The 15747-nt window shown below is 41.6% G+C and overlaps 1 protein-coding gene across 1 annotated transcript; it reads right to left on the bottom strand.

The window, feature by feature from the left end:
• Positions 1-214: 214 nt before the first annotated feature.
• PRSS35 (serine protease 35) lies at positions 215-14462 on the bottom strand. The gene is made up of 2 exons (XM_049653956.1): positions 13844-14462; positions 215-3182 (listed from the first exon to the last, which is right to left on the bottom strand). Exons 1-2 carry the CDS (start codon positions 14281-14283, stop codon positions 1922-1924), a joined length of 1701 nt encoding a protein of 566 aa, XP_049509913.1. The 5' UTR covers positions 14284-14462; the 3' UTR covers positions 215-1921.
• Positions 14463-15747: the final 1285 nt, after the last annotated feature.

Below are 15747 nucleotides of genomic sequence, written 5' to 3'. Positions count from 1 at the left end.
AAGCTCTAAACGATTGATACCAAGCACCCTAAATTACTCTGAACTGAATCAAATCCCAAGAAGTATTTCCTAAGAATCAAAGATGAAGATTGTGTGTTTGCAAACACATAAGCGTGCAAAAATCACGTTGAAACACTTTCCGTTGCAGTGATCATATAGATGTTTCCCCAAAAAAGATTGCATCAAAACTTTTGAGTCAATAGCCCTATTCCCCTGGCACCAAGGATAAAATCCTGCTTGGTGAAATGCATTCAGAATTAAATAAAATCTTTTTTTTAAATAAATGACACATTTTAATATTTCCTGAAACCCTGTATATACATATATACAGATACAATAAGAGTTATGATTAATTTTTTAAATTTTTATTGAATGATTTTTAAACAGATTCACACCATAAAAGTATGTATACTCGTATTAAATTCCAGGTATTTTGGACAACATTCATAAAATCACCTTTTATCATAACCTAATCCAATACTCTTTTGCATACTAATCAAGGGTATAACTCCCCATTCTCTTAAAAAAAATAATAGGTAAAATAAATTTTGACTCCAGCAGAATCAATGACTTAGGTGAGTCATGAGAAAAAGGAATGTGTGCCGTAGAAACTGCCAAAAATAGCAGACCAGAAATTAGGCCTGCCATTCCCGAATTTTATGGTGTGCTCAACAGCAAATCACTACAACCCTTTCAACATAATGGCCTGAACTAACCCCCTTTTACAACGATTCAGCAAAATATCTGCTCATTCAAGAAATATGTAACTACTCTGTGTTGTGCCTGAAGGCAGTCATTGGATTCTGTCTGCTCAGGCGGCCATGGTGGCCGGAAGGAGCGTACAGCCTTGGTCCCTAATGAAAATAATCAGAACCTCCTTTTAAAAATTGTATTTGTAAATTATATTCATTTTTAGGGATATATCTAAAATTATTAGGCAGAAAAATAGCCAAAATAATATGTGTATGGCTCTATTAAGAAAGCTGAGATCTGTCATGTCAATGGGAAAAAGATTCTCTATTGAAAAAGACTAAATAAAATTCCTTGTCCTAAAACTCTAACACCTCATACACAGAAAACTATAGCATAAAACGATGAGGCTTTCAATACATGATCATTTGTAACTTTTTAACTGTCTTCCCTCTGCATTCATGAAAAGTCTATGCTTTCAGTATTAAATAAAAACTTGAGATCTTAAAATGTCTCAGCTTCCCTATTTTTTCAACTAGATTTATTTCATAGAACAAAGTATGTCTCTCATTTTTAAATAATAAACACTTCAACTGATATTTTTTAAAGCAGTGAAACAGTTGATAGCTTTGCTTATAAAGTTTGCTGTACCTTGTAATTCTTAAAAAAAAAAAAAAAATCTAAACCAAAGTTTCTCAGACCCAACAGAAAGCATAATATAAGCACAGAGGGCATGAACTGAATGGGTCCATCTCCAAGTAGTACAAACTATTGTAAGTCATCGTCTCCACCCTGACACTGTCTATGTCTGTATATGCAGTTTCACATTTAATATGCAACCAGCACCCTATTAGATTCTTGTTAGAGTAGGACCCTGAGAATAAGTCCACTGAAAAATCATACTGTGTATAATACCAGTTTGAACTTTTAAAGAGTGACTAATTTTAAGAAGGCAGAGAGAAACAAAAGACTTCCCACAAATGATACTTATCACTATGTAAAAGAAGAATATATACTTGACATTGAGGTGCCCGTCTAGTTTCAGTATTTGTACCTAAGTATTTTTTAAACATATGAAAAGCTTCTAATTTTGAAAAGGTAAATTTATAAAAATGTTGAATTGTTATTGATAGGGTTCAAGTCCGGGCATAACCTATGAAGTGATCTTGCTACCATAATAACTGGTTTGCTCCGCGATTTAGGTAATCCATTGACTCGTTTCAGATTTCCATCAGCCGTAAGTACAGTTGGCATTATCTCCATGAATCCAGAGGCAAATCTGGGCATACTTGAGGGGAGTGATGCGCACCGCCACATTGTAGTCCTTCTGAACGCCATGGACATCCACCCACTGGTGGCCTGAATAGACCGCAATGATTTTGCGTTTCCAGTTCTTTTTGTCTGGTTCTTTCAGACGAAGATAGACCCCAGAACCAGTGGAGCCCGACTCAGCATCACAGTATTGATAGAGGAGATCATTGGATTCATCAGACACACTACAAAACCGGTAGACTAATTGATCTGCCCTATCACGATCAAATCCTGAGAAGTGGATCATTCCTCCAGGCAGCTTCTTGATGGTTGGACTGATTCCTAGTTCCATATATTTCTTTTTATGAGGGCGCTTCAATTCCAGAAGAGCATAGTCATAGTCCAAAGCGGCTTCCCCTCTCCCTCCTCTAGCCCAGCCTTTGGGGATGTGGGTATTCTTGACCCGGGTCCATTGGAAGGAGGGCTTCCCCTCAGCAACTCTCTGGCCCCGACCAGATTCCTTTCTTCTTCTTCTTCCAGCCTTGTCTCTCTCCAGATTCACCTTGGTACCTTCTCTCTTGTCACCACCATTCGCCTCTCTCCTGCTCCTCTTAGAACCTCTACGTTTCTTGCCACCACCCTTATTTCTCATCTTCAACAACCCTACCCTTAGCTTTTTACTCCCTTTGATGTAGTCGTTTCCATCATGCACACAGTGGGCCGCTGTTAGAACGTGGCTGGGGGAAATGAGGATACCACTGCAGCCTGTGGAGAGCTTCACAGCTGTATTGAAAGGGAAATTGGTTAAGAACCTTTTGTCCAAGATGCTGAACCTGCTGTCTGTGCCATAAACCTGCCTTCTCCTCCTCACCAGTGCTCCTTTTGTGGTGATATTCTGAGTTGGCTCAAGGAGCACATCTTGGACTTTCACTCTAGTCAGGGTTCTGGTGCCATTCTCAAAGACAGTCTCATAGGAAAGAGAGTCTTCCAGATCAGAAAGGCTGGGAGCTGGGAGTTCTTTCTGGCATTCAATGCCACACACTCTATCTAGCACCATCTTAGTATCTGCCTTGAAGGTGGGGCTGGTGAGACGGAAAGTCCTTTCACTGACAACCCGGGGTATTTTTCTCAAGTGCCACATAAAATCCTGTTCCATTTCAGATCCATCAGTGAGGGTCCACCCGAGGGTGAAAAATATCCAACAAAATAGCACGTTTTCCATTTTGTTCTTCTCTTTTGTCCTTAAAAATATAAAGAGAAAGTGACGCTTTATAAGGTTCTCTTTTTAAATATGTTACTTATCATTTCATTTAGGCCTTGAGTCTTAAATGTACCATCACCACCAAATAGTCCTTATTTTCACGGTACTTCAATTTTGCTGAGATTAGATAAACACCCTGCTAGAAGGTGCACACAAACTTCCAAAATTAGTAAACTGTATTTCACCCCACCTTCTTTGCACCAGGCCTAACCCACCTCCCCCCACCCCCACCTGCCATTTCTGCCTCTACCTCCCAGACAGCCCAATGCATGGGACGGTAAGATGGGGTGACAAACTGTGGTCCCTTATTGCCTGAGCCACACTCCCTAGGTCTCCTACAACATTATTTCCAGATGATTTAGAAATAAAGGTAGCAGCAGATGTCATGCTCTTCCCCCTGCACTTCGCTCTTTAAGAGCAAGGATCATAAATTCCTCATCTCTAGAGTATAATTGCCTAGCACAGAGCTCAAACAATGTTCATTGGAATACACTGAATTCCCTTAAACCATGGTTTGCTGACCAAACTCACTGATGGTGCAATGTGCCATGCGTTTTTTAAAAAGCTGTGCTTGGGGGCGCCTGGGTGGCTTGGTCGGTTAAGCATCCGACTTCGGCTCAGGTCATGATCTCGCGGTCCGTGAGTTTGAGCCCCACGTCGGGCTCTGTGCTGACCGCTCGGAGCCTGGAGCCTGCTTCAGATTCTGTGTCTCCCTCTCTCTCTGCCCCTCCCCGTTCATGCTCTGTCTCTCTCTGTCTCAAAAATAAAAATAAACGTTAAAATTAAAAAAAAAAAAAAAAAGCTGTGCTTGGAACTACCATCTAAGCAAAGTAATGTACAAAAATGCTTCACAGTAGAAGCTTACTGTGTATTAAAATTAGTTGCAAGAATTTAAGGCGGTGGTTCTGAATTTGCCACTTGGGGGAACATGATCCTGATTAACTATAGTCCCTTTTATCGTTAGTTTCATCATCTAAGAGCAGTGCTTTTGTGTTAAACATCTTTTAAGTTTTCAGTACTTTATACATTATATAATACCTCTTCTGTTGTCTACATCTTCTTGCCCTCTTTTCCTGCTTCTCTAGGCTCCCTGGTATGTAAATCTATTTCATCAAATTGATGTTTGTCAGTTTTCATTTGTGTGGGTAGGAGACAGTGGTGGCATTCTTTACAGCAGCAATTTTGAACTTCTAGGTCACTATTATTCGTGACCTATGCTCCACGTGTATTTTAACTAATCGTTAAAATACCAAGGCTCACCGTATGCTATTCATTTTATAGAAAACCAGATGATTCAAGGTTAGATTATTCCTACAATACCTTTACCCTCAGTGCTTTCTGATGAGCTTTATTTTATTTTTTTTCATGGAAAAGAAACTAATGAGAAATATTAGGAATGGCCCACAACCCAGGGCACATTATGAGATCCTGTGCACTGCCATGAGAAGCAAAAATTGTCTCTGAGGCAGGGTTGAATATGGGCATCTCTTGACATGAGAGTTCATTTTGCCATACGTAAGTAGAGAAGTTTGTTAACACACTAATAACATTCTTTTGATAGAACAGAAATGCATACTACATGAGCCATTTTACTGTTTAAGCATGATATATTCAGTGAAACATGACATAATTCATTTGTTTCATCATATATTTGAACACATTAAGCAAATTTAGAATACCATGATTTGGTATCAGCAAAATTACATTGAAGTTTTGCAATTTCATTTTTTTATCTGCCCATACTTGACTGCTGAGTAATGATAATTCAGGTTAATATTAGGCTGTTTTGTTTGCTAAATAGCTTGCAGTTTATTTTGGAGAGAGGGCATTCTTCTGTACACAGTGATGGGTATCATCAAAAAATCAATAACGAACATTGTTCAGAAAAACTCCACACTCAGTCACAATATTTTCTAATCATCCGCATGGCAAATGTCACTTTATACAAAGTAGTAATTATATTGGTAATTATTTTGTTGAGCCAGTTAGTATTTTCTTTTGTTATAATTTTCACAATGAGTATGTCACTTTGTCAATTTTATTTAATTCAGTTGGAGTGAAAAGGGCTGACAACTCAGTAAACCTATTGAGGCCTTGAAATCATGTTTAAGTGGGTAGTTCCCATGATGAAAAATTACGCCTTTGCCTTTAAAAAAAAAAATGCTAAAATCAGAGACCTATTTGCTGCCTCTAGGCCTAACAACAGAGCAAAATAGACTATTTTAAAAATGTATGTAGGGGCGCCTGGGTGGCTCAGTTGGTTAAATGCCCAACTCTTGATTCTGGCTCAGGTCATGATCTAACGGTTTGTGAGACTGAGCCCCATGTAGGGCTCTGTGTTGAGCATGGAGCCTGCTTGGGATTTTTTGTCTCCCTCTTTCTCTGCCCCTCCCCCATTTGCACACACACATACATGCATGTGCATGTGCTCTCTCTCCTCTCAAAATAAATAAACATTTAGAAAACTGTGTGTGTATTTGATATTATCTACTTGATTCTTAGCAAAATTTCAATCAAGGAAATTTTTTAGTGTGGGAAAAATAATTTTTAAAAATTGGGTTTTTTTTTTTTCATTTAGTCCTTAATGACAAAAGCTGTCCATTGTGAACTTAATATAAGAATACACCAAAGACAGAACATCAAATGTCCATGTTGAGAAATACAAAGAATCACTCTGTACATTTTAACAGTTGATACTAATTATCCAAGGAGTAAAAATGTGTGAAAGGCATTCCTAGGCAAAACAGAAGACATCTAAGTCATGGTACCATGATATTGTTTCTCCAGTCCAGTTAGGTTTGTTTTTGTTTTTTTTTCTTTTGACTGCTATTTAATCTTGTCTTACAACTAAAGCTAGTTAGGGATTAGAAAGGCAGAATGCAAATATTAAATGATAATTGACAAGATGATCTTTTGCTACACAGATCATTGAACTAGAGTAGTAAGCTCAAATATAGAAGTTCATCTACTCTTTACCAAACAAAACATGCACTTTGTGCCATAATTCTCTAGGCAGACTTTTAAGAAAGCCCCATGTAATGGCAACTTATATGTGTCAACTTGACTAGTTGGTACTAGGGTACCCAGATGTTTGGTCAAACATTATTCTGGGTGCATCCGTGAAGGTGTTTCTGGAAGAGAGTAGCATTCAAATTGGTAGACTGAGAAAAGCAGACTTCCCTTCTGAATGTGGGTGGGTCTCATCCAATCAGTTGAAGGTCTGTATAGAACAAAAAAGGTTGACCCTCCTGTGAGGAAGAGGGAACGCCTCCTGCCTGACTGCTTTGAGCTGGGACATTGGTATTTTTCCTGCCTTCAAACTCAAAATGAAACATGAACAACTCAAAAGAATGTTATTGGTTTGTTAATAAAATTCCACACTTGTGTATGGCAAAATAAACTCTGTCCTATCAAGGCATGCCCAGATTGCAGTCCCAGACCAGCAGCAGCATCACCTGGGATCTTGTTAAAAATGCTAATTCTCAGGGTCCAACCCAGAGCTACTTTCCACAATTCTCCAGAATCAGAATGGGGGTGGGGGGGAGTGGGAGATGGGGTTCCCAGCTATCCATGTTTTGACCAGCCCTCCAGGAGATTCAGATACTCAGTACAGTCTGAGAACCACTGCAGCGGTAAAGGCCCTGGGGCAGCATCTTGAGCCATACACCAGAAGGCAGCTTTCCCAGGGATGATTGCTTCACCAAGTTTTAAGTGACCTCTACTTCATCTTTGTGAACAACTTTATTCTTGACTTTGCTCTTTTACTATGTCAGCCATTGCCAATATCAAATGGTTCAGCCATTAATAAAGAAAAGATATTCTTTTATATAAGTGATTTAATAATACATCTGAAAATATCCAAATTCAGTGGGCTAGTTGGGGAGCAAAAGAGCAAAATGGGTAAAGGGGAATGGGAGGCACAGGCTTCCAGTTACAAAATAAAAGGGGCAGCTTAGGGAATATAGTCGATGGTATAATAGTGCTGTATGGTGACCCATGGTAGCTACACTTCGGGTGAGCATCACCTATGGGGTTGTCAGATCACTATGTTGTACACCAGAAACTAATGTAACATTGTGTGTCAACTCTACTTCAATTAAAAAAAAAAATTCAGTAGGCTTGTAAGCAATGCTTCCAACATCTGATGCTACAAATTATAAGACAGCATGGATTTGCCAGCCCTGTCTGGTGCCCTTTGAGGGAGCCCTGCTACAGTGCACCGCAGGAATAAAAGCTATGCCCACATCTATCCTTGGGCATGGGAAGGGCAGAGCCTTGAAATACAACCTCAGAATCACAGTAATAAGAGGACATGAATTCAGTTAGCCTGTCCAATTTGGCCTGTAATTTAAAATTGGACAAATGTTTAAGGACACTTTCTTTTGGAAAATCTAAGTTTGCCTTGTGGTAAAGTGTCAGTGTAAGGTAAATGATAGCTCTTACTGATAGAACAATCCATGGTTCAGTGGACAACACATCCACATGTGCCCATCATCCAAAAAGCACCAACTCATTGATCTAAAGAGACACAGTCCCAACTGGTAGGGCAGCCATAACATTTTGAAAGCTTTAATGTCCAGTGTCTTCCCTCCTCCTCCTCCTTTTTCCTGTTTCCCATTATAACTGTGACCTTCACTGTCACTTTCCAGATGCCTTGGATTTGGGGCTTCAAATACCAGTTCTGGTTAGCAAAAGTGAGGTTGCAGCCTTGACTCTCCACCATGAGTCAGTGTACACACAGTAGATTATGGGTTGGATCATGGAGACAAACGGAGTGGAAGGGAATCAGGGGAGGAGCAAGAATCAGGCTTTGTAGAAAAATTCTCACCGATGGAGTAGATATTACTTCACACTTGTTCTTGGTCCAGATTAATAGCAATGACCACATGAAACTCGAGAGAGAACTTACTATCACCCTCTGTTTGCTTATGCTTTCTTAGACCTGTGATGGCTAACGTATTTGGAATCCTGGAGCAACCGTCCAGCGGAGTGGTTATGTGTATAGACCAGGGAGTAAGAACACTTGGGCTGAGTCTCATCTTGACCACGTATTAGACATATGAATTTGGGCAGTTCACTATGCTCAGTTTCAGCGTCCTCATTTGCAAAGTGGGGAGAACAGTAATCTCTCCCTCATAACGTAATCATGGAGATTAAACAAGATGGTATATCCAAAGAATGATCTGTAAGCCCAGAGCACAGTAAAGCAGTCAATAATAGGTTCTTTTATAATTATTACTCTAATGGCTGAATGACTATCACTTTAAAATAGTTTATTACATAAGCCACAGCTATAACACTCCTACTTTTCTAAAACTAAACAAATATATATATATTTTTTTATTTCAGAAGAGTTTCAGACACACTCTCAAACTCCCCTTTTCTTTGTTTTGTTTGCTATGTTTTTTGTTCAAGGACAGCTACATTTTAGAGACTTCCCACATGAATGCTTTCCTAATTACTCATGTCTGTGAATATCTGTGGCTTTGTAATATATTTTTCTCAGAGCTATTAAACTTAAGTGTGATTAAACATTACCCAGCCACAGAACACTCGAATTGCATTTCCTGTGTCTTATTTATAGCCTGGATCTACATTAGGAATTCTAGAATGGCATCAGGCCCTCAGCTTAAAAAGAAACAGGGTCAATGTCAAAATAATTACTACAAGGGAGCAGTTTACCGTGAAATAAAAACCTAACCTTTTGAGCGAGTCTATCTATAGTGTATAGAATTTTACTATGGCATGACATAATTATATTCTAGGATTCAGTTTCTCTTCTGTTGTTTCGTTTTGTTTTGTTTACCTGGAGAAGTGTATAGTTTAGCTTAAGTAGGTAGGTGGATTAATGAAAGATTAGATGATTGGTCACTGTATTAAATATTTCACATGAAATATTTTTCCTGCCTGTGAAAATAAGGATGCTGACTTACCGTCAAGAATCTGCACCAAGTTACCTTCCCTCACCAGGTAAGAGATTCTCACTTACTCAGGCCTGTGTTTGCATCGGCCCCTTGTTATGTATGGTGATATTGGTGACATAGTTGTCCAAACTCAAGTGTATACCACACTGCCAGGGAACATAATTTTGCATTAACCTGTCAAACATTTTCTATGGGTAGTGTGGGTCAGGCACTGCTCAGATGAAAGACCTTGGAGGGCCAACACCAATGTCGACCTGATGTGTGTGCTAGGACACAGAAATGATCACATACCCACTTTTTTACAACATGCCTGTGCCGTATTTAGCCATCCATGATTCCAACCACCTGCCCCTCCCAACAGCACTGCCTACATTTACACACTACATAGACGCGAAAATGCGCATGTCCGTCTTCTCTCCTCCCCTACTTTCACCCCCACCTACCCGGTGGAAGACTGACACACAACAGGTGTGAAGATTGACACACAACAGGGAGTCACTGGGGCCCGGCCCAGATGCTCTCAATAACTGCAGAGAGTAGTGCTGGTTTGGGCAAAAGGCCACGGCAAGAGGGGAAGGGTATTACCAGGGAGAACAAGCAGGTGTGCAGAGGGCATGACACAGGTCACCTTGGGGAGATCACGTTTAAAAGCTTTAACAGTCACTTTCACCAACTGGGAGAGATGCAGGGGAGAATGGGGATTCTGTAAAGTCTAAATTCCTTGCCTCCCGGAGGCCCTCACCTAATGTCACTCCCTGACTGGAACATGGAATGGAGGCCACATTTAAGTTACAACATGGGGCTCCTGGGTGGCTCAGTCGGTTGAGTGTCTGACTTCAGCTCAGGTCACGATCTCTCCATCTGTGAATTTGAGCCCAGCGTCAGGCTGGTGCTGACAGCTCAGAGCCTGGAGCCTGCTTCGGATTCTGTGTCTCCCTCTCTCTGCCCCTCCCCTGCTCATGCCTCCCTCCCTCTCTCTCTCTCTCTCTCAAAAGTAAATAAACACTAAAAAAAACTAAGTTACAAAGTATATGGGATCACAGTGATGAGAAAGTAACCGTGTTAGCGATGGAACCACGGTGGACAGCAAGAACACAGGTGTTTCAACAGTTATGGAGGCAGTGGGCTTTGAGGGCAAACCGACTTGAGTATACTTGTGACTTCCTGGCAGTATGATTCCGTGAAGGTTACTTAACCTCTCCCAACATTATTTCCTACAGTGGTTAAAACACGAATAAAATTTTACGGTAGTTTTGTGAGAAACTAATATGACGTATATAAGCGTCGTGCCCAGAGCACAGCAAGCACTCACAAATGACAGCAGTTACTACTATTAACATCAAACAATAGGAGTCAAAACATAGGTAGATATTTATAAGGGATTTCATACATCTCCATCTGTCGGGCACCTCACTATGGTATGCCAAATAATGGCTCCCCAAAATGCCATATCTGAATCCCCAGAAGCCGTGGATATGTTTCTGACATGGTCAAGAAGACTGCAGATGTGATTTGGTGAAGGATTTCGACATGAGGAGATTAGCTGGGATTCTCCAGGTGAGACCCATTCATCACCGGGATCCTTATATGAAGAAGGGTGAAGCTTGACGAGGAGCCGAGAAGACGAGGCAGAGGTTGGAGTGTTGCAGGCCTGCAAGCTAAGGAATGTGGGCGGCCTCTAGAACCCAGAAAGGGTGAGGAAACAAATTCTCTCCTCGAATTCCCAGGAGGAATGCAACCCTGCTGACCCTCTTTAGGCGTCTGGCCTCCAGAACTGTAAGGTAATGTGTTGTTGTTTTAAGTCTCTAAATTTTTGATAATTTTTATAGCAGCAGTAAAGATAAGAGTCTAGTTTTTACAACTGTCTACTCTGGATGTTTAGAAAGAAAGAACAGTAGGGAGTGGTAGAAAGTGGGAAAGAAAGTTTGGTCCAGAGACTAGGACATAAACGGAGATTTTCATTTCATGGAAAATCATACAGTCATGCAGTTTGAGAACTAAAAATAGAAGATCCTATTAAAACTTTATGGTGGCATGGAGCAACGTTGCTAAAGAGAGACAAGAGCTGGAACAGGGTGGAGAAATTTGTTTATTCCACAAAGGCATGCTGGGTGCTTACTAGGTTATGCATCATTTCAAAGTTTCTTTCTTTGTTTAAGAATCTCTGCGGTAATCCTCCTGATTTACAGAGCTGGAGTAGAACACTTCTAAGATACCTTTCAGCTCTGAAGTCTCAGATTAAACCACAAATGAGAAACACAAGTAACTTACTCATCGGTGATCTTTGAGAAGCTTCTATTGCTGGTCCCTGGCCTGCTGTCCATACTTCCACCACTAGATGGCAGAACTAGCCTGCTGATGGTGAAGCTAAAGTCCTGAGTTTAAATTGTTTACGTTCACTGAGCTATGATACAGAGCTTATTTTAAAAGCACGTAGGATTCAGCAGGGGGATAAGTCCAACTGGCTAATAATATACTAAATGGTTGTCACATATGGAATTTATCACATTTAGAAAACCCACCTACAGGCCACAGAGCCTATCCTGATGAACTGAGGGCTGAAGATGCTGTCTACAGCCAGACAATTTTCTGGCAGGTGGTTTTCCAAAAACCATTGTCGTGCCAGCACACTTCCACTGTGACCTACAGCACGGCTGAAGAGTCCCCGAAATGTGCTGCAAGTCATTTCAACCCAAAGAAAAAGCTTCAACTTGCCAAATATTTCACATATGTTTATCAAATATTTTATAATCCATTACCAAAGGGTAAGCTCTCCACTGACTCAATGCTGCGAAGAAATGGCAAGAAGTTCATTGACAAAATGCCAATTTCTATTCAAAATATCATACCATAGCACTATTTTCAAGTTTAGCTTCAGGAATGGAGACAAAGTAATGTCTGCTTTAAAAATTTGGCAGTACTTGAGGGAAAGGAAGATGGTAAAGTTACACAGTTGATTATTTTACAGTAACCCACAACTTCTGTTTCTCATCACAATAAAAAAAAATAAAACCCCCCTTTGTTTTTTAGCTATTTTTCCAGGAGATGTACGTTTCGATTCATGTAATGGATATGCGGTGTGTAAATCAACTTTGGGGTGCATGGCACTTTTGGGAGCCCCAAGCAAACACTCTGCTGGCTCTCCCATACAATGACATAGGAAGTGCACAGCGTATGGCTCCTGACTTATTTTTTATCTTGCAAGTTGGCCTTTGAGACCAAAGAATATATGTAAATGTACCAGGTTCGCTACTCATCAGTCTTCGGAGCATCTTACGATCACAATCCTTTCGGCTAATCATGTATCAGTTTAACCTATTTGAAGCTTTGAAAGAAAAATGGGGTTAAGCAAAGTTCTAAAATAACTTTTACACCACTAATTTGATTTTTGCTGTTTCCTAACCTCTCCTCTCCGATTTCTCATCTGCAGAGTTAACTCAGCCTCCAAAATTCCAAGCCTGATCCTACTGTTAAAATGCAGTATGCTTGCCTCGGATATTTGAGCACTGGGCAGAGAAAGATAAATAATTTACTCAATAGGGAAAATTAACTCACATTAGCAGTTGTTTATTTGAACATATAATGAGCACATACTATGTGCCAAGCACTGAGCTAAACAATCTCACATTTAAAAAACATGAAAAAGATTGAGTCTACAGGTTTCCAGGTTGTCTGGAAGAAAAGTGGGCAGAGTATTCATGCCCCGCCTCTTCTTGTACTAAAGGGGCTCCTCTAAGATTTCCTAATAAAAATAAAATTCCACATACTTGGCCACTGCTTTCCAGCCTAGATGTCTTATTTGGCTGGAATGTGTACATTCTCTCTTCTAAATTAAAAACCAGATTCTAGGCATAATTCTCCAAGCAGCAAAATATGACTTTTATAATCCTCTGTAGAGACAAATGCCCTGGGATAAAATGAGAATTAATTTCAGAAGTGAGAAGGGTTAATAAAAGGGGGGAAATACCTACATGGGGCAAGCAGCTTCTTTTCAAATCAATGACAGGGTAAAAAGGTCAAAGGAAGTAGGTGGGAGTGTTTCTACAACTTTGCAAAAAAAACTTTATTATTGGAGAACATTTCCCAACTACACAAAAGTAGAGGGAAAGTATAAAAAGGCGGAGAAAAAAGTGTAACCCATGTGCCCATCACCCTGCTTCAATAATTACCAGTATTCTGTCAATCTTGCTTTGTCTATCTACATGCCCCCTCCCCTTTTTTTGGTATTTTAAAACAAGTACAAGACTTTTCCATTTCATTTCACCTTCTCATTTTAAAAATGTTTTTCACTGCTCCTTTTGCTGACCTGTGCAGCCAAGTTGATGAGCTAGAGAGACAGAGGTTCCTAGCTTTCATAGTAACCCTGCCAAAGAGGCTTTCAACCAGAGTAGGCTTTCCAAGAATGGTTTTACACCTTTTTCAATGGCATCTGTTAATAATCATAAAAATAAAGAGGGTCCCCTCTGGTACTGCTTAAGCAGAAAGAATTCCGTTTATAGTCCAATGCAAACACTGTAACTGCTAATATTAAACTGTGCAGAGGCCGGCACACAGAGTTGCCTATTGAGACAGTAGTTTCTTTGAGGACTTAAAGTGCTAAGTTTGATCCATATCCTTAGAGCCCCTCAAAGAAGCTCTCCTCGGGTGGGTCTGCCTTTCTCGCAGAAACTTGCAGATTCTAGGGTTTTGCCCTGTCCGCGGGGGGCTCCGTCCTTACCTGCGAAGCATATTCGGTGCCCGGTGCCCGGGACGCTGCCCAGCTCGACTCAAAGGCCCCCGAGGCGGTCCCAGCGCTGGCGAGGGCGGGCGGGGGCTGCTGCCACGAGCCTCGCGGACCCGCCAGCACCACCAGCGGCTCGTGGCGGAGACTGCGGAGGAGGCCAGAGCTGAGCTGCGCGCCGGCCTGGAGATGGGAGGGGAAAGGGGGCGATGACGCCCGGCCGACGCGGGGGGAGGCAAAGAGGGGGAGGAGGTAGGCAAAAGGAGAAAGAGGGAAGGAGGGAGGGGAAGGAACCCGGACGCTAGGCCCAAGGAGGTGTGTGTGGGTGGGGGGTGGGGGTTCCCTGGAGGTGCAGAGCAGACGGGGCAACCTCTCACCCCAGCATCTCTGTCCCCAGAGTGAAATAATGCAGCACCACGAAGAATTCCTGAGTCCATTCACAAGAGATGTCTGTCCGCGTGACACTGTGCATCCCTTGCATAGCCTCAAGAAGAGACTTTAAAGTCGGGGGGAGGGCTGATGGGGGTGCGGCCAGCTCGCCGTCTAGACCCCAGCCATCTAGAAGAACCAGAGCTGTTTCCCCAACCCCAGCCCAAACCTTCTCTATTGGGGACTTCGCTTCCTGGGACGTATCCCCCCACGGGGCAGTTCGGATTGGCGCCTGCGCCCAGGGTGAGCGCGGCCTCTGTAACTACTCTAGTTCCCGCAGGCGCCCACCTCGGGGCTGGGCTGAGGGGTCCCTCTGAGTGTCCTGTGCCGCCGCCAGGGGGAGAGCGTCAGTTTCCGTCTGTCTCCAGGCTAGCTGGCCTTTACTATTTTCTGAGTTTGTGGTTCTTGCCCACCTCGGTCCTACCAGCATGCTAACCTCGCCCTTTCCCGCTTTCTCTTATGCTCCTCCTTAGCAGACGTGTTCCTTTGGGGTGGGCACCGCGTGCAGAAGGAGTCTCATTGATTCATCATGTACTGAACTGCTACCGGGTGGCAGGTCTGGGGCAAGATGCACCAATAACAAGAACAAAACCTGGGTCCTGGCCCTCCAAGGAGGGAGGTCAAATAAGTGCACAAGTGTTTCTAACGCAAGGCCCTCGCATGTTCCATAGCACTTGGCTCATTAGTGGGTTATTGCATTTCTCAAGTTTCTGTGTATTTTTTAACACAATTGAGATCAGAATATATATATGTATATATATATTTAGGTTTCCTGTTTCACTTAGCATTTTTGTATATTCACTTACCCATATCATTAAAATCTATTAATAATTTTTATCTGGTATAAAACAATTCTGAAGCTCTCTGTCTCACTAATTAGGTCATAATCTTCATATGTATCTTTGAATCCCTACCCTCTACCACAGAACCTAGAATGGACTAGATGCTAATTATGTATTCAACTAAAAAAGTTTGTCAGTGAAATTGAGTGTGGGGAAGTCCTAGAGAAAGCCCAGAACTCAGAGTTCTGACCCTAAGTAGCTGTGCCCTGGGCCTCCTTTTCTTCAACAATACATTAAGAAGGTTGAGCTGGGGAGGTGGTGGGAGTGATTCTGCAGTCTGCCCTTCTCAAACATTTGAGGATTCTAACACTGCATAAATCCGGAAGGATTTAGTGCAGGAGTAGGTCTGATTCCTTTAATTTAGTAATCACCCCAGTACCGCTTCAATTCCTCTCACACTTTCAGGGCCCCTTTCCTGAACCTTATTCCTGGAGCACTTCCCCTCCCACCTCCAGCTTTACTGAGATGTAATTGACATATAACACTGTGTAAACTTAAAGGCATACAGTATGATGATTTGTTACATATGCCACAAAATGTTTACCACAATTAGGTTAGTTAACACACCCTTTACCTCACCTCATTGTCATTTTTTAAACTGTTGTTGTGGTAAGAGCATTAAAGCTTTAT

This window comes from Panthera uncia, assembly GCF_023721935.1.
Source record: "Panthera uncia isolate 11264 chromosome B2 unlocalized genomic scaffold, Puncia_PCG_1.0 HiC_scaffold_24, whole genome shotgun sequence".
Lineage (NCBI taxonomy): Eukaryota > Metazoa > Chordata > Mammalia > Carnivora > Felidae > Panthera > Panthera uncia.
This window is presented reverse-complemented; position numbering and strand designations above follow the sequence as displayed.